The 24,243-nt window shown below is 41.8% G+C and overlaps 1 protein-coding gene and 1 long non-coding RNA gene across 2 annotated transcripts in view; one reads left to right on the plus strand and one right to left on the minus strand.

The window, feature by feature from the left end:
- necab3 (N-terminal EF-hand calcium binding protein 3) overlaps nucleotides 1-24,243 on the plus strand; it is a 37,657-nt gene that overhangs the window by 3,152 nt on the left and 10,262 nt on the right. Inside the window, exons 2-7 of the mRNA XM_061070585.1 lie at nucleotides 4,206-4,230; nucleotides 16,428-16,536; nucleotides 17,818-17,843; nucleotides 19,450-19,547; nucleotides 21,716-21,852; nucleotides 24,048-24,169. Of these exons, the coding sequence (XP_060926568.1) occupies nucleotides 4,206-4,230; nucleotides 16,428-16,536; nucleotides 17,818-17,843; nucleotides 19,450-19,547; nucleotides 21,716-21,852; nucleotides 24,048-24,169 (517 nt within the window). The remainder of the gene's footprint in view (nucleotides 1-4,205; nucleotides 4,231-16,427; nucleotides 16,537-17,817; nucleotides 17,844-19,449; nucleotides 19,548-21,715; nucleotides 21,853-24,047; nucleotides 24,170-24,243) is intronic.
- LOC132999982 (uncharacterized) lies at nucleotides 11,205-12,715 on the minus strand. The gene is made up of 4 exons (XR_009678173.1): nucleotides 12,076-12,715; nucleotides 11,760-11,854; nucleotides 11,547-11,640; nucleotides 11,205-11,455 (listed from the first exon to the last, which is right to left on the minus strand). It is a non-coding gene; the product is annotated as an uncharacterized LOC132999982 (long non-coding RNA).

A 24,243-nucleotide genomic window follows, 5' to 3' on the forward strand; every position in this document is an offset into this window, starting at 1 on the left:
AATGAAAAAAAGAATGTAAAAAAGAGAGAGAGAGACCACTGTCTTAACACCTGCCACCATGACATGAGAATGGCAGCGCTCTGGGAAGCAGTCCTGACCTTTCCTGGGTTTCGCTGTAAATGATGCATTATCGTCTCTCGACACAGCAGAGCTCAAAGAAACGGACCAAACAGCAATCAAGTTAAACAGCACTGTACCTGCTCCTTGTTGCGTGGAGCGGGGGGGGATAACGTGCTGCTCGGATGGGTTACACTGAGCCACAGGGGACAGAGGAAGGACTGCTGACTGGGGAGGAAAAGGAGATTCACGGAACACTCTGTGCAAGATTAAAGTAGATAGAATATTAATTTCAGAGTCTTGTTTAAAAAGTGGAGAGTTCAGGAGCTCCTGCCATCGAGCAGCCTTCTACTTGATCCAAACAACACAGTGAGTGATATGCAGCACTGGAGTCTTGACAGGCGACTCATAACCAGGAACGATTGCCATGTGAACCGGTGTGAAACGATCTGTTGAGGCTGCTAAGAGACGGACGTTGACAGATTTGAAGCGTTGTGACCTTTGGGAAATGAAAGTGAGGGTCGTGCTCTGCTGTCATCATTAACCTGTAGGTCAGAAATGATGAGCAAGTCAAGTCTGACCTCTGCTTAACAATGAACAACAAATGGGCGGGAGGAGGGTTTGAATCAATAGAATACACAGATCTTTTATTGTTTTTGGTCATTTCTTAACTCATTGTCTTTCTTAAATCTACGATGAAGTCAGATTTATACATGTGGAATACTGACGGAAATAAAATATGAAAGTAGATACTTCAATTAAAATGGAGCAGTGTGGCATCAGCCTGTGAACTGAGTTCAACATGTTTTCTTCTAAATCAAACTGTGGGTCATGCAAATTATTTTGATTAATTTCATTTCACCATTTCGTACTGACACACACAGCGCAGGTGCCAATGTCCGTCATGGCAACAATATTCATAGAATCACTTCCTATTTGGCGAATTGTCGTCAAATTCAAACACAACAGTCTTTTTGTTGCTGCAGTGCTTTAAATCAAGCTGTATTACTTTTATTTTGAAAAGTTGTGAACTTGGGTCTGCAGATTCTGTCGATTGCTTGAGAGTTTTCTGAAACATCTGTTGTGCAATGCATTGATAAAACAACACCAGTCAAGTGAATCATTCAAACTTGTAATTAAAAACAGTTTAATTTTACGAAGATTATTGACTAAAGAATATCCATTGCATACGAACCAGGTAGGATGAGAACAGGCTTGTTTAGAATGGGAACAGAACGCTTGAGAGAAATCGTTTCTTCTTTCCACTCTTTCATCTTGACATTGATTTATAAAGGAGCAGCTTCTCCTCAGTGTCGCCCAATTATCTCGACACTTACCGCGAACGAAAAACAAAGATTATTGTTAAAATGGTCGCAGCTCCTGATCTCAAGGCCTCTGATTTGAGCTGATCGGTTGATTATCTTTCTCTCTCTCTCTCTCTCTCTCTCTCTCTCTCTCTCTCTCTCTCTCTCTCTCTCTCTCTCTCTCTCTCTCTCTCTCTCTCTCTCTCTCTCTCTCTCTCTCTCTCTCTCTCTCTCTCTCTCTCTCTCTCTCTCTCTCTCTCTCTCTGCAGTCGCTAGCACTCGTTGGTCGTCGTGAAAATTTGAACCACCGTTAAAAATAGGCATTCTATTTATCCGTGATGGTAACTGCGACAGTCCCTGCCAGCTTGTGACCACTCACACACTCGGCAGTCAACAACCATCACACTGTCGATTCCTCCTCGGTTCGAGAGAACAGATTGTTGGAAACATGTTTGGGCTACGTGCAAGTTTCACTCGTTTCATATTTTCCAGCCAGGCAGATTTTATGTTTTTTTTACACTGTGCATAAACACTAAACTGAGTGTTTTTATGTTTGTTTTTATCAAGCATTGATTTATCGCTTATTCATTCAGAAACATCCTCATCACAGTCATTATAATTATATTAACTCACTTCGGAGTCATTGTCAGACTCTCTCTTGTGAATCATAAAGCATCCCATACTTCACCAGGACCCCTGTAAGGAAAAGATTGAAAGGAGCGACAACTGATACAATTCAACATTTTCACATGGACACCAATATTGTGATTATTGACCTTAGTCTGATTAAGATATTGTGGTATGGTTTGTAACTGAGTTGCTACTTAAATAATCTGTTCATATTCCCATTTATATTTTCTTGGAAATTTATCATGAGATTTGAAATAATGAATTTATCTTTGTCTTTAGAGGTTTAATGACTAGCTCTGCAGAGGTTTACACAGTCAGTGACATGGCTCAAAGTGCAACCACGAGAAGTTAAAAAGGAGGGTTTTTATACAATGTGATGAATGGGATACAGAACAGAAAGCAGACACAAACCTTCTGCTGTCTGGCACTGTTATAGAAAGAGGAATCAAATCCAGCACACAGTTGCACAAATAAAGGTCAACAGTAGGTGAAAGACATTGTTGTTGTATCAGCTAAGTGCACAGAAAACAGTCAGAACAGTAATAAGACATTGATCAGGGGAATTTTCCATTACAAGTCAGAGCAGAGTCCAAGTATAATGTTTTTACATCACTGTGTTATTCTGTCTAACGTTATTCCAGCAGCTTTAAAATCCAAACCTGAAAGGATTCCATGCACGATGCTTCTTTTTCCATCTTGTTTACACCCAGAGAAGTTTTAATAATAGCAACAAAAGTTTCTGTATCGACTCCAATAGAATACCACTTGGGTATTAAAGTAGAAATGGCCATAGCTTTTTTCACCATTGACAGTTCTGTGACAGAAGTTTAATTAACAACACTCATAATGTCTCAGTGTGATTTAAACGTGCCATTAAATAATCCATCATGCAGGATAGCATGGCCCTGGAAATGTGATCCTGTCAAACTTTATCTTATTAATAGAAGCCGCTTGTCGAGTTTGACGTTGAAATTGCAGCCACAGCTCAGAGTCAAACGTTTAGTGGATTTTATGTTCCTGTCTGACTCTCTGGACTCCACTGTTCAGCCTCAGCTTCCGGCTACTGCTCTCTGGTTTATCGTTTGTTTGACGGCAGGATTACACAGAAACTACATAGCGAGTTTTAAAGAAACCTGGATGAAGGATGGGAAATGGGTCGAGAGTTAACCCAGATCCAGGATTATTTGTATTTCTCTTAACATTACACTATAATAATTAATGTGTGATTCACCACTTCACAGGGAATAATTAATGGATTTTGATGAACAACAATCAGGCATATTTAGGGGATTAAGATCTATGAGTGTGTGCAATTAGCTTGATTGAATTTAGGTTGACTGCTGGGCCTTGGCGGAGGTATGAGCTCTACTGAGTTTATTGTTTGTTACCTGGACAAAAACTACTCATATATTAAATTATACAGTTTAATCTACAAATGTTCAATTAATCTTTTCATCCACACAGAGCAAATTGTCTGTGCAGGGGAATTATGGTTTTGGCGACTTTTTATTCCTCTGCTCCGTCACGGACTCTGGCAATTTGTTCGTCCATCTGCCCAGAATTTCTTCCGATTCGTTGGACTCGAGAATGAGCTCATTAGATTTTGGAGATGAAAGGTCAAAAGTCAACTGTGGCCGTGGCAAAAGATGTGAACTCAAATATAAATGCACCATTTACGACTCAATATCCTTTAATAGGATGAAATAATGAAGCAAGTGGCATTTTCATATCCAGAGAGCCAAAGGTCAGCGTCACCGTGACGGGGAGATTCTCACCATATTTCCTACGATTTGATTGGCTGGTGGAGGCGTACAAACCTGAGGCGGCATAGTTTTTCTTTGAGCAGTTCTCATGACTAAGGCTACCTGACTATCAATTATTGCCATCAGCCTCTTTGCAACGCAGCGGCCTTACAATGCGTCTGAAATTACTGTTTTATATCAGAAGTGACGACTGTTGAACCCGTTTTTTAATTTGACACAAACGCCCAATTGGCATTCAAGCCTGCGTGTCAGCTCCTCGTTCATAAGACGGCTCAGATCTCTGCAGCAGAACCAAAGTAAAGCTTTTCACAGTCACACGTCTTATTGTGCTTTTCAAAATCTGCGATGATAGGTTTTAATCTGCACCTGCTTATTGAAAGAATCCCCTCAGTGATTCCAGACTAAAACTAACAACCACGTCTCCCCTGCTGTCTTTTTTCTTTCTCTGCAGATTTTCCGCCGAGCCGACAAAAACGGTGAGTAAACAGCGCATAACACGTTGTGTGATGAATCATTTGACACGTCGCACACTCGTTGTTTCCCCCACATTCTGTCACTGGTGATTATGCCTGAGACACTGTGGGCGGAGGAATACAGGATTTTCATGAATGTCTCCTCGAGTGAAACTCTCTCCGATTCAGTCCGTGCTAAGATGCTGGATTATGGCCATGACTTGAGGATTGTGTCACACAGAATAAAGCACCGCTCTCTCAGTGGCTGCAGACTGGAAGTGAATGTGACTCATGTTAACAAAGTCTGAGGGGAGTTATTTCCTCTTGCAGTGAATCACTTACATATAGTTTTTCTATATTAACATTTTTTTTTTTTTTATATATGCAGCACCCCAGGTCTTTGTCAGAGTTCACTACCTCTAATGTCTGAGTACCCTTAAGTAGTGTGAGGAATGGCTTTAGTGGACTCAATGGAAACATTCAAAAGTGCCTCTCTGGTGTGCATATACACTCTCATGGATTGTGTACATCTATGGTAAGTGCTCCTTTTGTACAGTGCAGATCAAAGGGTCACGTTCAGACCTGGTGTTCCTGTAACGTCCGTCCCGAGAGACCCGATCTCAAGTGGTCAGCGCTACATTTAGTCCGTCCCCTCCTGGTATAAGACTGTGCCCTGAATGTCTCCTGTGACCTGTGACTATGTTGATCTCACTTCCCGGCTCCGTATGCAAACAGACGTTGTTCCTGTTGGCGAAGACCCAACGTTGTTTCAGTCGGTTTACAGATGTGTCTGCTGTCAGTGTGTTTTTATGTGTCAGAGTCAGAGCGCGAGAGAAAGAAAGATACGTGAGTCTGGTGCAAATCAATGGATTGAATGCAGCATTGAGAAAGATTTCACTCATTCGAAAAAAAGAAAGAAAAACAACATGTTAAACTATGTGGGTCTATGTTAATATTGCAGTTGTGGCCAACAATAATCTGGACAGTCTATGGGCACAGAGACGCGTAAATACGTTTTTATTTCACTGTGAAACGGTCCAGCAGTTTGTGGTTATCAAGTTTGGATCTTGAAGCTTTTGTGATATTGTGTACTTTGTGGTTGTGGCACAAACAAATGAAATCTGAGAAATCTCAAATGCATCCTCAGTGTCTTGGGTTCGTTCACACCTGCAAATAAGTGACGTCCACTTGTGATCTAATCTCTCAAGACCAGATCTAAATTGGTCCAACATCCTTAATCGTAACATCTGACAAAGATTTTATTAAATTGTCTCGTGCAGCGTGATGTGAACTGAAGATCACTGTTATTGCAAATTGTGTAAAGACCTGTCGTGGTTACCATTTGTCTCACTAACCCATGGATGATTTTATTTGGGTTATCGTCTGGAGTTGTGTTGTGAAAAACCATCACACTTACTGTCATTGTACTGGTTTACTGATTAGAAAAGGGGAAAAAGTCTTCACAGATCTAAAAACAGTTCCTTAAATTGACTTATTCCATTGGTAGTTGTAACAATGCTTTAACAATGCACCTCCAGGAAAAGAAATCCCTACAACCTTGGGTTTGTCCAAACCTGTGAAAACTGCCTGACACGTCACATATTTATAAAAAGTCAAATCTATTTCCAGCTACACATGCTGAAAATCCTTGCTGTGATAATAACCTCTTGTTTCTGCTCCTCTGCTCTGTGGCGGCCGATGCCCTGCGCAGAAAGATATTTATATCCGTCTAAGATTAAACAAGGTGCCAAAGCAAATCAGGGAAAGTGCACATCACCGGCACATTGTTGCATTTACGTAGAGCTGCAATCAACACACGTCAAAACAGCAATTACTTCTCAGAAGCTCTTACCGTTCACCATGACAAGGCTGGTACGTGACGAATTGTTTCTCAGCTTCAAAACCTGATCGTTATATTTTTATTAGAATGAGCTGAGGTGCACCAGCTGTGGAGAATGAGGAGGACGGAGGAATGTTAGTAAAAGGAAAACGCATAGAAAATATACTGTGCCACATCCACTGCTCTTATGTTTCACTAATCAGTACCACAGGGATTCAACCTGGGAATCAAAGTGAGCTCATGTTTATTCTCTCTCTCTCTCTCTCTCTCTCTCTCTCTCTCTCTCTCTCTCTCTCTCTCTCTCTCTCTCTCTCTCTCTCTCTGATAAGTCTGTCCTCGTCCTGTTCAGACTGACGTCCATCTGTACAGAGACAAGACGGGCCATCACAATCATTTGTTATTTATCGATTTATCGTTTGATATAGTGACTGACAGGTGAATCATTTTTGTTAATAATCCAACTGGCTGCAGCTGTAGAGGAGTCTATTTAATTCGCTACAAAGACAAAGCGGAAGGTTTATTATCTCTAGAAGAAAAACATTTTGTGAAATGGATAAAATGACCGTAGAGGCTCCGGACAATTGTGAATTGGTTCGGTGACGCAGTCTAGTCCAGATACTTGTCCTGATATCACCAAAATAAAAATGAGGTCTTCAGCAGTAAAACTTTGTGAATAATAAACTAGTTATTACACATGTCATACATCGTTACAGCTGTTGATTCATCTCCACCAGGTATTGAACTTCTTGTCTGTTGTCATGAATATCGTAGCTTCACTTCCTCCTTTTTACCAAATTAAGATGAGGTAAAGAACTATGACAAACCCACAGAAGCATGAACCTTCTTTGCTCAGTTCCCCTCATACAGATGGTTTCAGTGTCTCTCAGCTCACTGTTTCGGTTCACCCCCACAGCTGTTCCCAGTGGTTTCCAGCTGCAGCAGACAGCTGCTTCTGAAGAGCTTTGATGCCACCTGCTCAAAAACAAACACGAGACAGAAGACTTAGTGACCGGCTGTTGAACATAGTCGAGGAGCCAAAGAAGTTTCTGGAGACCAGCGTGAACAGAAAGTGAATTTTGGACCTAGTGTCCACTTTTGTTTGACGGGATCCGACTCCAGAGAAATGCCTATGTTACGTGATTTTCCTTATAAAGTGTAAGTGGCATATACACAATACACCTGGGACGCCTGCTTGCGCAACTGGCAGCATGGGCGCTTTGAACATGCAGTGGCGTAGGTTTGATTCCGATCTGCCTTTATGCCGCTTGTCGTTCCAGCTCCATTTCACGCTTAAAGTCCATCAATAAAGGTGAAATGCCCAAGTATATCTCTAAAGAAAAGACAGAATACTACTTTCAGTCTAATCATTAATGGATGTTGACCCAACATAAATGATCCTGAAACATTTACGTACACAGACAGAGCCCTCTCCACGAGGACTGAAAACACATAATTTGGCGGAAAGCTCTTGAAAATGGTAGAAAATTTAACTTTGAGTTGAATTGGTTGTAGAGAAAAGGTTCAAATTAATGCCCCGGAACTAGCATTTCCTGCTTTTAATGGTTTAAGACTCACGTCACCAGTGTTGCATGAAGGCCTGAGAATAATTAGTCATCTTACTCAACCAACTGGAACTCAATTATAAGGACGGTCACAGAACAGCGCTCTCGTCTGATTTTGTTGCAGCGGCTTAAAGTTTAGCAACAAAAACATAAGAAAGGACTCTTTTCTGGAAAATATTTTGTCTTCGCCCAGATTCTATTCACATCATAGTTTTCCAAATGAAACACACTGTGAAAGCTGAAGAGGTTAATTTACTCTTTGTCTCTGCACTTTTTAATGAACCTTCATCTTTTCTAAACCAACGTGGAGGAAACGAGCAGTCAGCTCCAGACCATTAGTGAGTCGGAGTCGGTGTGTGCTCTGAAGGCAGCCTACAGGCATAAATTAGGATCTGGAAGCTGAAATGAAGCTTATATCACAGACGTCCTCACAGATGGTCTGGGGGAACACGTCCTATAAGAGAAACTGATGCTAAGAATAACCAACATCGGAGGACGTATTGAGTATATACAGTATATACATTTCATGGGAGTTTAAAGGACCCAGCTGAAGTTGCTTCGAAGCTGTGATGCATTAGTGGAAATGTATAAACCACTTAGGACAGGCTGCAGTGGGACTAACCTTTTTAGAGATAAGAGAGCGGCCTACTTTGTGCCCCACTTCTACGTTTCCCTCACTTGTTTGTTTGCTTCTCATTTACTCTGGTCCTCCGAGCACTTTGTTTAGAGTCTTTAAGTAGAAAAGGTCGAATACATGTGGTCTTTATTCTTGTGTGTGTGTGTGTGTGTGTGTGTGTGTGTGTGTGTGTGTGTGTGTGTGTGTGGATAAATCATGCAAAACACTCTTTGAAAAACTGTTTTCTCAAATACAAATTCCTGACTGATTATTTTCTGACTGAGTGATAAGAACATTTTAAGCAAACAGCTTTAGAGCCAACCGACAGTGGGATGATCTCCACTTTCTGCTGATGTAATCAGGGACTTTTTTTGTGCAGTGATGAAGAGTTAAACTGTTTCGTTTAGTTGAAGTTGGAGATATCAGACAGTCACATTCTGCATATTCAAATAATCTGTTTATAAAGATTTGTTTTATAAAGAAACAGCTGCAATAACAACTGGTCCTATTTGTGTTTCAGTCTTGTAATATTCCAATTTTGTATGACTAAATCACACAATGAAGGATATAAACTTATTGCCACACTGCAAAAATGATTAACACACACTCTTGGGCCAAAGCCCAATGTGCAAGCACTGAAACAAAAGCTGTTTTACAAACCCCTGCAAACCCTTTAAACAAATAAAACTCATCTGAACCAAGTGCTCCAACCTTTATAAAGCCATTAAATACAGTTCACTTTATTTACAAATCATAAAAAGCTAAGCAATTTCAAGTTCTCGTTACAGTGCAGCCTTGGAGAGTTTCTGTCAAAAGCTTTATGGAGAAATAATTGAGAAAAATCGGTGAGTTTAATTCAAAGTTAACTTGGAGAGTGTAGTTTGTTTCAAAGAGCCCCTGTTTGCTTTCAAACCAGGTCAACAACACTTTCTCATGCAGAGTGTGAATCATTTGCAGACTCTGATTAAGTTATTCACCAGGAAGCTCGTTGTTCTCCTCTCTGGAAATGTTCCAGATATTGTTGCATTAAAATTCACATCATTACCTTCACAATAACTGGAGTTACCATGAGAGGAGCAGTGGCTCATCCGTCATGGACATAATACCGGCCTGGATGTGGAGGTTATGGATGTTTCTGGAATGGTTGATCTACTTAGAGAATGTAATGTTCCTTATGTCATTGAGCCATGCATGAATTATTAATTCATCTAAAATAAGGCATCAGCTGTTTGTGTTGGGAATCTGTTCAACAACTGGATCCTGCAGCTGCTCTGAAAGGACATGAAAATGACATTTTAATGCAACAAAGTCTTGATAAAACACAAGATGGAGGGATGTGACAAAATGAGGAAATAAATGAGTTAGATGTTAGAGGCAAACATTTTAAGCCCAACACATTATTAGGTACAAATAGAAGCTGTAAGAGAGAGAGTATATGAACTGTTCAGAATATATATATTAGAGCTGTCAGTTTAACGCGTTATTATCGGCGTAAACGCAAACCCATTTTAACACCGTCAATTTTTTTAAAGCGAGTTAAAGCAGAGCTGCAGCTGCAGCTTCAGGATCTGTGTTTGGATCCAGTCTGACCTGCTCTCGCTTTTTGTTTTAATATTTCGCCAACTAAAATATATATTTTTAAGCTATTGTAGCGTCCCCGCTTACTTCTTCGTGGTTTAGTAGCTTTTATAATCCTCTACACGGACATGTGCACTTCTCACTCGCGGAGAGATGGAGAAGTGATTTCCAGGAAAAGAAAACTGCAGTTTAGGGTGAAACCAATTCATTTTAAAGAGATAGTATCTAATCGGTACATAGATTTACATACTCACCAATGCCTGACCAGGCATTTCAAATTGGATGCCTTTCTGATGCTGGCATCGTTATCAGAACATCTCAACTGTCAAGGATTACTTTTGAATCCTCTTTAATACACCATGATGCCACAAAATGTCAAACTTGAGGCTTGAAAATGTCAATCCGCAGACGAAAACTGGGGAATGTCACTTGGTCAGGAAATGCCGAAATGTTAAGACGCTATCTCGAGGACAACAAAGACAGTGATAAACAACAGAGCTGTGTATCGCACCATCACTTCAGGAGACTCGTGGCCGAACAATGTCCCAAGTGTTGCATCAGTTTTTTCTCCATCCCCACATCCCTCAAGTCATCAAAAGAGATGCAGCTGATAGAAGTGAGGAGGCATGAAATGGAAATGAGACCGAAAAGGCGTATATCTTTAAGATATAAAAACGGATAATCCCCAACTCCACCCCCCCCCCCCCCACCTGACTGTGCATCTTCATTTCCCTGATTCCATCTGTCATCGTCCACCCTGAAGAGCATGTGCAAGATTAAAGGCACGATTGCAGTATTGACATTTTATGTGTGCAAGACAAATATAAACACTTAACACTAGACGAAAAGCAGTATTATTGTCACAGTGAACCTCTACGGACAGGCCTAATCCCCTGCTGTAACCAACTGTTTCCATGATGTTACCTCGGCGTTCGCCAGTGAAGACAAGGTGGGTCTATCGGCGTTTGCGGACCTTAAGGGGGATTTGGAGAACAAAGGAGAGAGCCGCGGGGGGGCTCGCGCCGCCGCGCGGACCGATCGCGACGTGTGATCTAATTAGCATATGAATCGGAGTCCAGCCGCTGGCTAGAACCTCTCTCTACTCACCATTGGAGGAAACCACAGACCCTTGAAACTAATGTCACTCGTGATTGGCTGGTAGAAGTGTTGCTATTGGTCACCTTATGGGTCATTGCAGTGCACACGTGGGGTCACAGCATTCCGCACGTGGGGTAAGCCCCTCCCACACAATATTTATAATAAAAATGTATATATTAATATTTATTATTATTTATAAGTAAGCCTTTACCAAAAGCACTGCAGTTAATTAAAACTAAACATTCATGTGATGCTTGATGCTATAGGTGAACATATTGTACAGGGAACAAATGTGAACAAGGTATATGTGGAGTGAAAGCTTTATTTACATACAGCAAAAATATTGTACAAAATCTCAGGTGAGGCTTGAAATGTTTCTCTGCAGCCTCTGGGTCATGACTTCTTTGTGGGACTCTTCTCCAGTGTGTAGACGTCTGTGGTGTGTAGCTGTGAGATCCAGTGTAGCTTCCAGTCTTATATGAAGTGTGGGACACAGGTCGGTGCACTCCTGGTTGTGGAAGGATGGATCCATGTCATCTGTCCCGCTTCAATCAGCTGTAAACACATTCAGTAAAATTAGCACAGTTCAATGACAACATACACCTTTACATGTAACTGGAAAATTATTTAATGAATATAACCTTACCCTCTTTCTTCTCCGACAACTCCTCAATGCTGATGTAAGGTCTGGTCGGATCATACTGGCTCATAGTGTGTCTTTGTACGTCATGGACAGGCAGCTGGAAAACAACACATGTAACATGACTTTATTATTAATAAACGGAAATAGCCGCGCTGCATCACCGTTGGAAGATCCACAGCAAAAAAACACCAAAACAATTCATAAACAGTTACTTACATTCAATGGCTTAATTTTCTGCACTTTAAATCCGGACTTTCAGCGTCTCAGCCTAACGCCTCTTTGTTTGTGTGTGTGGGGGGGGGGGGCTGAGGCTGTGAAAACATACAGAAAAAAGTCACGTTGATGAAAAAACTTAACGAGAACAAACTGTTACATCTAAGTAATTCATACATATTTACACATGCACTAGATCTGCTCCAGCACTCGATGCTGTATTCGTATTTTAGCAACTTTCTCGCTATCCCAAAGAGTGGCGGACATGGTTTCAGATGTACCAGTTAGCTTAGTGGTTAGCATGGCGTCTCTAGCTCACCGTAACTCAGGGACTGTGCTTCCGTCTTCTCCGCCTCGACTCGTCCACACAGGGCCCGCGGCTCTGCCTCCACACGCACTCATCTTCTCCTCCAGGGAACAGCGTCGTGTCGACTTCAGCAAGTTATTTACCCCGAAGACAGAGTCACTCGTACGGGACAAGCTAAACACGACCCGCTTCCTGTCTGCGGGACACTCGACGCTGCTGCACGGCGTTTACGAGGCTCTGATTGGACGAGTCCATCAGCTGATGACGCGAGCGGGTGACGTGAGCAGCGGTTACTTCATGGGATAAGTATTTGACTGAGGCCAGGTTTATTTTTTGTGGTGTTTAGTAAATTTACACACATGATTCACTCATGCTGTTCTGTGTTCGTAACCTTATAGTTGAATGCACTTATTGTAAGTCGCTTTGGATAAAAGTGTTGACTGTTTTAATGGAATACTGAGAAAGTTTAATAACAACAATTAGACAATTGAAGTTCAAATTATGAAGGAATTTAAGCTCTATATTGTGTCTCCTTTATATTTAAAATAATAATCAAACTGAGTGGAGATGTATGTTGTATCCAAACAGCCGGCTGCTGTGTTTTGTCACTGTGCAGTCCATGGGGGATTAAATATTACACTGAAAAAATAAATCATTAAATCAATGAATGTTTCATAGCAATTTTGAAAGTAGTGGTGAAAAGGTACCATTTATAATTCATGGAACAGCTTAGTTTGCCATTGACATGTGAATTTGATGCCAGTATTTTGGGAGGACAGATATTTTTATGGAAAGCCAGTAGAAGTTTGGAGCTTACAGGACACAGATGATCATACCCAGCATCATTTATTTGCTGGTAGAGGTGTGGTTTACACTTCCTCTGTGCATTTAACCAGCACAATTGAAAAAGTGACTGTAATCATGCCACTCTATACAGTTGTTGAGATTTAGGATTGTTTTGGATGACAATAAAAATTTGAAATAAAGTGCATTGTTTCATTTCTTTTGACTGCATTGACCTTTGTTCGTGGTATACAATATAATTCATTATAGCACACTTACTTACTTAAGAACAATTTAAAATTTCAGGTTTAATATTTATTTTAAGCCTGGTTTACTCAGCCAGATAGTTTGTTGGTGCCTCTTACACATTGGTGTTATCTGCTCTCAGGGAAACTGATTTGCATTTGTGAAGCTCAGAGCATTGTCATTTGCATATGAAAGCGTCCTCTAGGAGTTGGAGCAGGGGGGGTCAAATCTCAACAGCTCACAGGCTTGACAACTGCAGGAACCCTGAGCGTTTCCTTTGCTGCCTGCAGATACGTGTGAAAGTCGTTAACCGAAGGATGTGCCAACACTTCTCTGCGACACAGATTGACACAAACGCTTCTTTTCATGCAGTGTAACTTTTGCCAATCCTTCTCTAAATATACCGCTGGTGTGCATGCATCAGATGTATTTTCCAAGAAAGATTAGTTATTTGCTTATGTGGGTTTCAGTACAAGAGCTGCACTTTCAGGATGAGGCTTTTCTGAAAGTAGCACAGGGGCCAAAAGTGATTGCGGTGCTCGGGCTAAGAACCCGACTCCAAGTCCACGCAGACCTGCCAACTTTAATTACCTCCAACATGGAATTCCATTACTTCTACCCTGTCCATTTGTTTAATAGTTGCTTTGATTGCACAAAAACTACACATCAGATTTCCATAAAACTTGGAAGGGTGACACATGGACTAGAAAGAACCTACATTTTGGACAAAGATGCCAAGATCACCATTTCTAAAGATTGCGAGGGTGAAGAATTTGTGCAGCTTGATGAAAAAGATCCATCATATTAAGGGAACTGATATCTGTGAAGTCTGGTGAGGCTTGATTGAATTCAAGAGTCTGTTGGGCCTCGGCTGAGGTTTGCCCTCCACTGAGAGCCATTCTAGTTTTTGTCTTTATTGCATTCATCGCAATTGTGCTGCTCCTTGACTGGTTTTACATTTATTAAACAGGTTTGTTTTGGTGGCTCCTATTTGAAAGTGGAAATAGATCAGAAATTCCGGTGGGTAGAACCCTCATCCACCCAACAGTCAAAGAAAAGTTTTACTTTCCCTTCACCATGGATCTAATAATTAAGAGTTAAGACACATAAGCTTGACACGTGTATTTGTTGCGGCCGTCTTTAGACATTTAACCCAGAACTGTCGAAGTGAAGACTGTCAGCTGTCGTCATCAGTCCATCCCACTTCGTCCCCTCAGAGAGTAACTGCTGCTTCTACAAGCCAAATATAGGAAGCTTTCCAGTCACATTCATTCAACACAACACCCAAGGCCTTAAATGAAAAACAAAAGAATAACTTGAACAAGCAGGTCATATAGAAAATCTGTATTAAAAAGCAATGGACTTCTCTGAAGAGTAGAATCCTGTTTCTCTCTCTTTTTCCTGGAACGGCTCAGCTTCTGATCGAACAAGCACATCATCTTTATCTCTTGAAGCCAGAAAGCAAAACATCACAAAGCAATGAATAGTGAATGACTGTTGATCCAAAGGATTTTCTTATGACACTCTGCATACAAATGGGCAAAAATGTTGTGTGGTGCAAAATGCTGATGAACTGTTGTGAGGTGCAGAGGTGTGATAACCAAACAGATTTATTTATTTAAACTATTTCCATTTAAAGCTTAAAAGTGGATTTGTTTGTTTCCTGTGGTGTTATGGTTCTTTTTAACCAAAACAAAAACAAATCATGTTTTAAGCCTTTTTATCATTTTGGTTTTGCTCTTTTACATGGGCAGGAAACAAAGCAGATAGAGAACGAGAGGAAGATTAAAAGGCTGTAGCGCACCAGGCATTGTCTCTGAACAGCGTGCTCCACATTCAGGTCGGAGGTAACCTGTGTCAAAGAGGCTCCAGCTGAACAGATGGTTACCGAGCTCGCCCTTGAGTCTTCAGCCGTGCCGAGTCAGCCGACTGGAACCCTGTTGCATATTAAACTGCCTCCATTTTACCTTGTCATGTCGCAGAACGGGTCATTAATCGGGCCGATTACTCAAAGGATTTATGAAGTTTAAAGTCATTGTGTGCTCTGCTACTTCTTTATGGCTGCAGTGAGGACACGGCCGGATGGTTTCTCTTTGTTTAACGGGACGACTGAGCCTCAGCCTGATTGAACAAGCAAACCAATGCTTCTCATACTCATTTGTCTGTGTGCTCGACTGGATTATGAATTTGAGTCATATGAACTGACTGACAACTGCAGAGGAAGTTATGTTTTCACCCCTGTCTTTGTGTTCGTTGATAACTCAAAAACTCAAGAGATCTCCATGAAATGAAAACTGATGAGGAAAATCATGGAAAAATCCTGTGACAAAATGCAGAGGTAGTGCAGAAAAGTGGAGAAATGGAAAATGCTTGAGACTGGTGCAGAATATTACTTCAAAAAAATTCCACTCATTTCCTTTGGGCGGCGGCTTCCACGAGACGGCAGTGAGTCGCAAATACAGTAAACCAGTAACATTAATATGATGGCTTACTGCTGTTGTTTGATTAGCTTGGAGTCGAACAAGAAGTCATATCACAGATCCATGAATTGCACACCCACAGGTTTGGGTTTTAGCTTTTAAAATGTATTTTAATGGCTCATTTTGTGATGCAACGTACGTGCAAAACATTCTTTGTTGGAGTCGAGGTCTCTAAAGGACCAGACCCCCTGAGACATGCTTTTTAAGGCCATCTATCTGTTGGGCTGGACTTTCATTTTTGTAATATTTGTTTTAAGTATTAAAACATCCCACAGTTTCTCTGAAAGTCTTACTGCTGACTGATCTGTGTGAACGGTGCCAGCCGACAGATTGATAGTTGGCCCACGCAGGAGCACTTCTTCACAGATGACAACCAGGCTGTTTTTCTTCGGCGATAGATTTTCTGTTAATCTTCTCTCACAACAAGCTGTGCTCATCGTTAACCAGTGTGAGCAGGAGAGGAAGAAGTTGCTGATGGAAGGTAGTTTCATCCATTTTGCTTTAACTTGTGCAGTGCCAATTCTAAACATGTTGTTTGGTTTTTCTCTCTGCTCATCACAGAAGATGAAAACACTTTTATATGTAGATTATCCAAGGACAGAGAAGAACACATTCAATTCGGTCCGCAGACTGTATGTAAAGGCGCTGGCCCGTCCCCCCCACTGAACACACACGACAAGACGCTGTTAGCCACTTTGTTAATTTAATTAATTGATGTATCACATGTTCGAATCGCACCAGATTTGACACTGTAGTTACCCGTGACCAGGTGCAGGCCACCAGTGTAATATATAATATAGATATTGTTGTTGTGGCTCTGCAGTAAAGTAGACCCACTCTTTCTCTGTGTTTCAGATGATGGTAAACTGTCATTTGAGGAGTTCAATACTTACTTTGCGGACGGGATCCTGACCACCGAGGAGCTGCAGGAGCTTTTCTTCTCCATCGATGGCCGACAAAACAAGTGAGTTCTTTTTATATTAAATTACTTCAAACAAGTGAGCGACCTGTACCTTTTATACTCACTGAACAAAGAGACCGAAGTGCGAGTGTTTGGAGCTAAAAGGCATAGGTTATGTGTTTCTTTCAAGTCATCGGCTACAGACTAAATGCCTCACAGTGGGAGAGAGGTCTTGAGCCCTGAAACCAAACTCAAGCAGGCTGGATTAATGTTTTTGGTCATAAAGCCCCGTGAATAGGGTCTAACCAGCCATTTCAAAAACTCGCTCATCTAAAATTTCAGTCGAAGAAATCGGCCTCAGGGCAGCTGAGGTTAAATCACTGATCTGCAGAGGATGTTTAACTCACTGCAGCCGCACAGTAAAAAGAAAATTTCTCCCCCGTCCTGGTTTATAAAAGGGTTTATTGTTTTTCTAAAGCCAATTGTCTTTATTGTCTTTGGCAGATATTCAGCCTTCTGTTCTCTGCACACTTCTTCCCATTAAACCAACACAGGGAAGCTGAGTAGGGCTCTGTAACTTGACTGTATTTATCAGCTCAGATAGTATCATGAATTTACTGTGACTGGTGGACTATGAACCATAGTCTCACAAGAGAGGAACCACACAAACACAAACAAACACACTGTGAGATGGACTCCGCTTTTTAAATTGAATCTGATAATTTAAAGTTAAATCAAATTACAGTGAGTAGAGTGTGTTGTTATCGGCCACGGCTGTAACTCATGTGACAAACTAGGGACATTTTTCCCTGTTAAAGTAAAGGGAAATAAATCCTGTATTTGGTTGTTGCTCTGTCACAGCAGTCAAAAACAAGATGTGCAGGTTGTTGTTGCCCACATATTCTCTGTGAGCTTCCTACTAAACACAAGCCATTAAAGATCTGTTCCCAACAGTAAACATTACCTTTAAATGTCATTATCACAACAGGGGAAGTAAAGTTCTATCAAACTGTGACACTGGGAACAATTTAGCTTTCAACGTAATAATCGACTTGTAAACAACGCAGCGTCAATTTAAATGTTTTTACTGCAGGAAAACAAAAGGCATAACTGTACTAATGTGTTTTCTTTTACCATAAATATCCTTGATGAATTCATTATCGAAGCAGAACATCGATTTGAATGGGTTTTAACGCTGCTATCCTTTTTATTTTATGATGCTTTAATACACTCAGGATGGAACAACACGGTCTCTCAATCAGAAATTAAAAGCAGCACAAGTGAATTTCTATAATTAACATCAATATTTTTCTCTTTTATCTCCTCTTGTTCTCTGCCCTGCAGTAATCTGGACACTGTCAAGCTATCAGGTCGGTGGGAGAGAGTTTTGTCTGATTTAATGTTTCACAGCACTTTTATTTCTGTAATAATATTCAGTGAATGATGACTCATCTGTGTTCATCCATGGCTCTAAGTGGATAATGTTGGCAACAGGTCACTATTTATGGAAATGCACTTGTTCACTTTCTTGCTGCGCGTTAGCTGAGGTCTTATGAAAGCTAAGTGCCAGGAGAGGGTTCACTTAACTTAGTTAGTTGTTTTTAGTGTATATGAAACAAAAGGAAAGATTTAAAGGTTCTGGTAAAGATGGTTACCTTTGGTTACCTTTGCCATGCAGCCCTTGTTTTGGTGCTAAGCTAACCAGCTGCTGTAGAGACTTTAGAAAGACCCAACAATTCTGTTACACCTTCTCCATATGAACAGGGATGGATCCAGGGGTGGTCATTGCACTAGTCACTTTCTAACAATACTAACAATAAATATGTCAATTTGTTAAGACATTTTCTTTTCGAAGCTTTGTTTTTTTACGTACACAATGTGCTTGAAAAAGGATAAAAATTCCAAATATATTCAATGATGTGTGGTTTTACTCAAAGCTGAAAAGCTAAGAGTTTATAAGAAATTATTTCAATGTGTGTTGTGGACCCCTCTGGGTTAATTGTGGCCCCTTCATGGTGTCTGATTCAGAAAAACTGTAGATCCTGAATATATAAACCTGCACCCCCATCATCCACCTGCCACACGGATCTAAATCTGTAAATATGGAGAGAAAACTGTCACATGTCTAATGACCCATATATTTTTAAGTTATCTTAAAAATGCATGTGTGTGTGTGTGAGTGTGTGTGTGTGAGTGTGTGTGTGTGTGTGTGTGTGTGTGTGTGTGTGTGTGTGTGTGTGTGTGTGTGTGTGTGTGTGTGTGTGTGTGTGTGTGTGTGTGAGAGAGATGACCTGAATAAAGTGAAGAGAAATAGGGCAGGGACCTGTAAATACCAGTGGCATACCCAGAATAAAACCTCTGCATAATTCATCGATGGGATTGGCATCGTTTCCATCGGACGTCAGGACAAGTTGACTCTGCCATGACACAATGTTCCGCTTCCTTCACATTAACTTTTCACTCGTTGCATCGTGTTCTATTCACCGAGTGTTACAGTGAAGGAAGAAAAAGTTGTTGCTGATCCACAAACTAAAATTTTATCACGTAGCTGCCTGTGAGTCATTTCAGTTCTTTAATTAAGAACTGATTAGGAATGAATTTCTCTGCGTCACAGCCTGTTACTGGGATTTATTTAAAAAATTGAACTAAATCGTTTTTCCATTTTTTTCAATTTTGTGAAAACTGCATGATTGTAAAAGTTAGTGTTTAATGAGCTACTGCTACAACACCAGGTGGTTAAAACAACAGAGTTTCTTGACATGGTAAACTCAGTGTTGGTAAGTGAAGGTCAAATCCTACCAACTCGATGTGCTTATGAAACCCATTCCTCAGACATCGCCTTTGCCATGGGCTTAATTGGAATCTGTCATGGCAACATATTCAAGTGTGTCTCCCGCTTTCAGGAATCAGAATACTCTTTTAATTGTTGTGACTTTGCAACGACTCTGACTTCTTGTTTTCTTTATTTACCATTAGATTATTTCTCTCAGCACCTGGGGGAGTATCTGAACGTCCTCTCGGCTCTGGAGGGTCTGAATGGGGCCATTTTAAAGGCGATGGATAAAACTAAAGAGGTAAGAGAATTCATTCAAACATCTACTTTGTCTTGTCGTGAATCACTTAGTTTTATGTAAATTTGTTGCCTCAATTCTTACTTTCATGCTTCAAAAACTCTAAAAAATGTGAGTGAAGACAGGAAATTCAAGTGTTCACACACACACACACACAAACAAAAACACATACACACACACACACACAAACACAGAAAATATGCGAGAGGGAACATTTGGAGGCACAGATACAGTGAGTGCTGCACCAAGTCTCTAAAACTGATGAGTAAACAGAATAATAAACAAATAAAAAACACTTCAATCACAGGCGATTCCACTACTATAGTTTAAAGGAATAATTCAAGAACGTGGGAAATTCTGTATGTCCCTGTGTAATATGAAGCTTGTTCAGCACAAAGACCTGAACAGCTCTAAAGCTCTTGAGCATATTTGGTTGAGGCAGGCTAGCTGTTTTTCCGTCTGCATTGTTTATGCTAAGCTAACAAGTTGCCTTATCATACAGGTATGATATTAGGTATCGACACAGTGGGGAAGTTCGCATGTTTTCCCCGTGTCTGCATGGGTTCTCTTCGGATACTGTCCAAAGATTTCCATCCTTTCATCCTTCCTTACATGTATCTATTAATTTTCTTCTGCGTATCTGAGATTTGCTCATGGAGGCATCTGGCTCAGCAGGATGTTCCAGACATTCCTCTCCTCAGCTCTCTAGCTCCTCCTGGGAGACCCTGAGGCGTTCAAAGGCCTAATGGGATGTGAAGTCCCACCAGCAAGTTCTGAATCTCCTCCCAGTTGGGTGCGGCCAGTTAACATCCAATAATGACCGAACCACCTCATCTGGCCCCTTTCAACTTGAATAAGCCGCAGTTGCACTCTTCATCAGGATGTCTGAACTCCTGGCCCTAGTTCTAAGGCTAAGCAGCCACTCAATGGAGAAAAATCAATTTACTGTTTGATCTCATTATTTCAGTCGTTGCCCGGAGCTCGTGACCAAAGCTGAGATTTGGAACGAAGATCGTAAATTGAAAGCTTTGTCTCGCAGCTCAGCTCCTTCTTAGACACAATGGTCTGGTACGACAACTGCTGATACAACAGCGCCCTACCTGCTTGCTGCGTCTTGCCCTCACTCGTGAGCATGACTCAGGGATGCTTAAACTCTTCACTTGGGGTAGCAACCCCACTCCACCCCAACCTGGAGAGAATAATCCACCTTTTCCCAGCAGAGAGCCTCGGCCTCGTACTTGGATGTGCTGATAATCCTCCCGACAGCTTCACACTCGGCTGCAAACGGGCCCAGCGTGCTCTGGGTGTCACGGTCTGACGAAGCCGACAGAGCCACATTGTCTGCGAAGAGCAGGGATGCAATTCTGAGGTTGAGTACACACACCTGAATATTTAAAACTTGCAATCACGGAACTTGCAGGAAACAACATCATCAGTAAAAAGGAAGCCCGACATTCTTCTCCCAAGTCGATGCTTCATTTAATCGCAGTTGACAAAATATTTTCAAAATACTCCCTGGACTTTTTGAGATAACAAATTTGTTGTTGAATTTTTAATGGAGGAGAAAGCAGCGATGCTCGTTTCCAGAGAAAAGAGGAGCGATGTGTTCCGAATAATTATGCATCCTCTGCTAATTAGATCACCTTGCTCCTTGCTCTGTTCTGGCACTTGAAAGCTGTCAGAGCTGGGAAATCCACAGAGGCCTGTGCAGTTGCTAGTTAGCAGCTGTGGTCTGTCACAATGTGATCTGGACTGCTACTCCCATGATGCATTTTCAGCAGAGGCAACCCATCAGTATGGATTTTGACAAACTGCACTGTTTCCTCCTCGGTGCTTTCTGTGAATGTGACTCCTCTGAGAGAGTGTCTGTGTTCGGGGACTCGAGCAGCAATCATGTCTCCTATTAAAGCTCCTTCACCTTGGAATTTGGATTTGTACTGATGAATTATACATGTGGGTATCCAGAGAATTAATTAGTAGGGTTTTATTCCAGCTGACACATCGCAAGGTGCCTGGATATTTTTTTTGTTGAAAGTTTTCAAGTTATCTCTACTTCTGTTTTGTCTCAGATGCTTTAACTTTGCCGTTGCTTCAGTTCAGGCTTTGACCTCTGCTTCTTTCTTTCTCTCTCTCTCTCTCTCTCTCTCTCTCTCTCTCTCTCTCTCCCTCAGGAGTACCAGGGCTCCAGTGTGTTGGGTCAGTTCGTCACCAGGTTCATGCTCAGAGAGACGTCCAGTCAGCTGCTGTCTCTACAGAGGTCACTGCAGTGTGCCATGGAGGCTGTGGAGGAGCAGAGCAGCCCTGCACCGTCAGTACTGCAATATGACACCATCGCAATTGCACTTGTGCCGACACACAACACAACACTATATTCTATTCTGGTTGTGGGAGCTGCTCGGTCACGTCCCTGCAGGCTGACGGCTCTCTGCTCATTTGTCAGCACATATAAGCAGCTCACACACATGTACAGGTAGAGCTGGAGCAGGAATTCATGTGATGTTCTTGCAGAGCTGTTAAGATGCATTCACTCTAAACATGAAGCAAAATTATCACGCAATGAGATCACATTCAAAGTCAATGCAAAGAAACGAAAAGACAATTTCACTTCACTGGAGCAAAATAATTGCGTCACGTTAATGTCGCGAAAGCCAATCAGTGTTGAGCATTAACTGGAATAAAGGCTGCGTATATTCCTAGTCTCCTGCCTGAGGTTTATCGAGGCTCCTTGAGTTGTATGAGCACAGTTTGAGGGTTTGAGCACGTGATTCTCTCCGTGAAGCTTCCCATTGTGTTGCTCCAGGACGTGTTGCACTTCACATGGAGACCAATTAACCTCAGCGAGCGGTGTGTCATTAAATCAGCTTTTGGAAGGGCCCATGCTGACGTCTGCAGAGGACTGAGGAGCAAACCAATTACTTAGACATTTAAAAATGTCCCTTTTGGCCAAATTCATCCATAGCCACCATCAGTAAATTCCACCAATAAGAGCAATCCATCATGCATTTAATTAGTAAGAATCTATCTCTGTCTCAACTTTCAAATAACAAGGCCACTCTCCACACATTGTTAGTGACTGAAGCCCGTTCCCTGCCAATGACTTGCAGCGAGATCGTCTGTTGCGCTGCGTGTGTCTTGGGGCTCAGCATCACCTTCTCTCTCTCTCTCTCTCTCTCTCTCTCTCTCTCTCTCTCTCTCTCTCTCTCTCTCTCTCTCTCTCTCTCTCTCTCTCCTCCGGGGGCCACACTGGCATTATTGAAAATAATGGAGCTATTATAGCCAAGGTGAATTATTAAGAGGGGACTGGTGGATGAGGAGGAGGAGGAGGAGGGGCCGAAGGTGCAAGGATGATAAGAGTATCACTGAAACAGAGAACAAGTGACTCACAGAAAAAAGAAAGATGAGTCCCCAAAAAAAAGTACAGTAATGACAGAATGGCGCAGGAAGTCATGCTGGATAAAGGAGGGAGTGAGTTTTCTAAGGGACTTGATGAGAAGCTTTTTGGCTTCAAACAAGTAAAGATTCTGGGAAGAGAAAGACGCAGAATGAAAGAGATGGGACGGGCAGAATCAGATTCATATTGAGTTGGCAAGAAACGGCTATTTCTCTCTGTGCTGTGGATTAATGGCTGTTGCAGTGGCCTTTGGGTTCCAGGCTGTTCTCAGCATGAGAACCTCCCAGCAACGCACTCCCTCTGCGCTGTCAGCATGATGCTGCACACACACACACACACAACCACACACACACATACACACACACACACACGTATACACACGTAACGGTGTGCGCACACAGAGACACAACAAAAGGATGGAGAGAGAAGCACTCACTTACAAGAACAGACAAATGTGCACAAGCCTTAATACACATGCAAACACACACACACACACACACACACACACACACACACACACACACACCACACACACATTACCAGTGAGTGTGTCTCAAGTGTCACACAGAGCGCTTGACGTCCCTTGAACAGACACTCTTCCATCTCTGACATCTGTGTGTGTGTGTGTGTGTTTGTGTGTGTTTGAATATTTGATTGTGTGAGTAACCTGTGTGTTGTTAATCACTGTTTATCTGCGTCTTCACTGAGTGTTACTACCTCTTTATCCCTGATTCTTGTGTGTGTGTGTGTGGGTGTGTGTGTGTTTGTGTGTGTCTCTCTCTCTCTCTCTCTCTCTCTCTCTCTCTCTCTCTCTCTCTCTCTCTCTCTCTCTCTCTCTCTCTCTCTCTCTCTCTCTCTCTCTCTCTCCTGCTTTTCCGATATTAATCTATCTAAGGTTCTGAAATCTTGAATCAAATATTTATGAATCTTTCCCGTCTCTCTCCCGTGTCCTCTCTTTTCCATCCTCGGTTTATCTCATCCCGTCCTTCTTCATTCCCTGTGTGACTCCTCCCACCTGACATATTTTCAATTTCTGTTTGATTTCCTTTCCCCTCACGTCTCTGACAGGCTCTGTTTTTTCTCTCCAATGTTTGTCTCCCTGGGTCTGGCAGGAGAGAGGTAAAGGCCCCCGACCTGACAGCTGTACAGAGGAATGGCAGGAGATGCGGTCGGAGGGTTCATAATAATCTGTGCATGTCCCCCTCAGATCCCTGCTCTGGCATCTTGACCACAGGTAGGACAAATACCAAATTATATTGAGACCTTTTGGACAGATCAACAAAACCATCCACCAGCTGTTCCTCTGCG

The sequence above is a fragment of the Limanda limanda genome, chromosome 4 (assembly GCF_963576545.1).
Source record: "Limanda limanda chromosome 4, fLimLim1.1, whole genome shotgun sequence".
Classification (NCBI taxonomy): Eukaryota; Metazoa; Chordata; class Actinopteri; order Pleuronectiformes; family Pleuronectidae; genus Limanda; species Limanda limanda.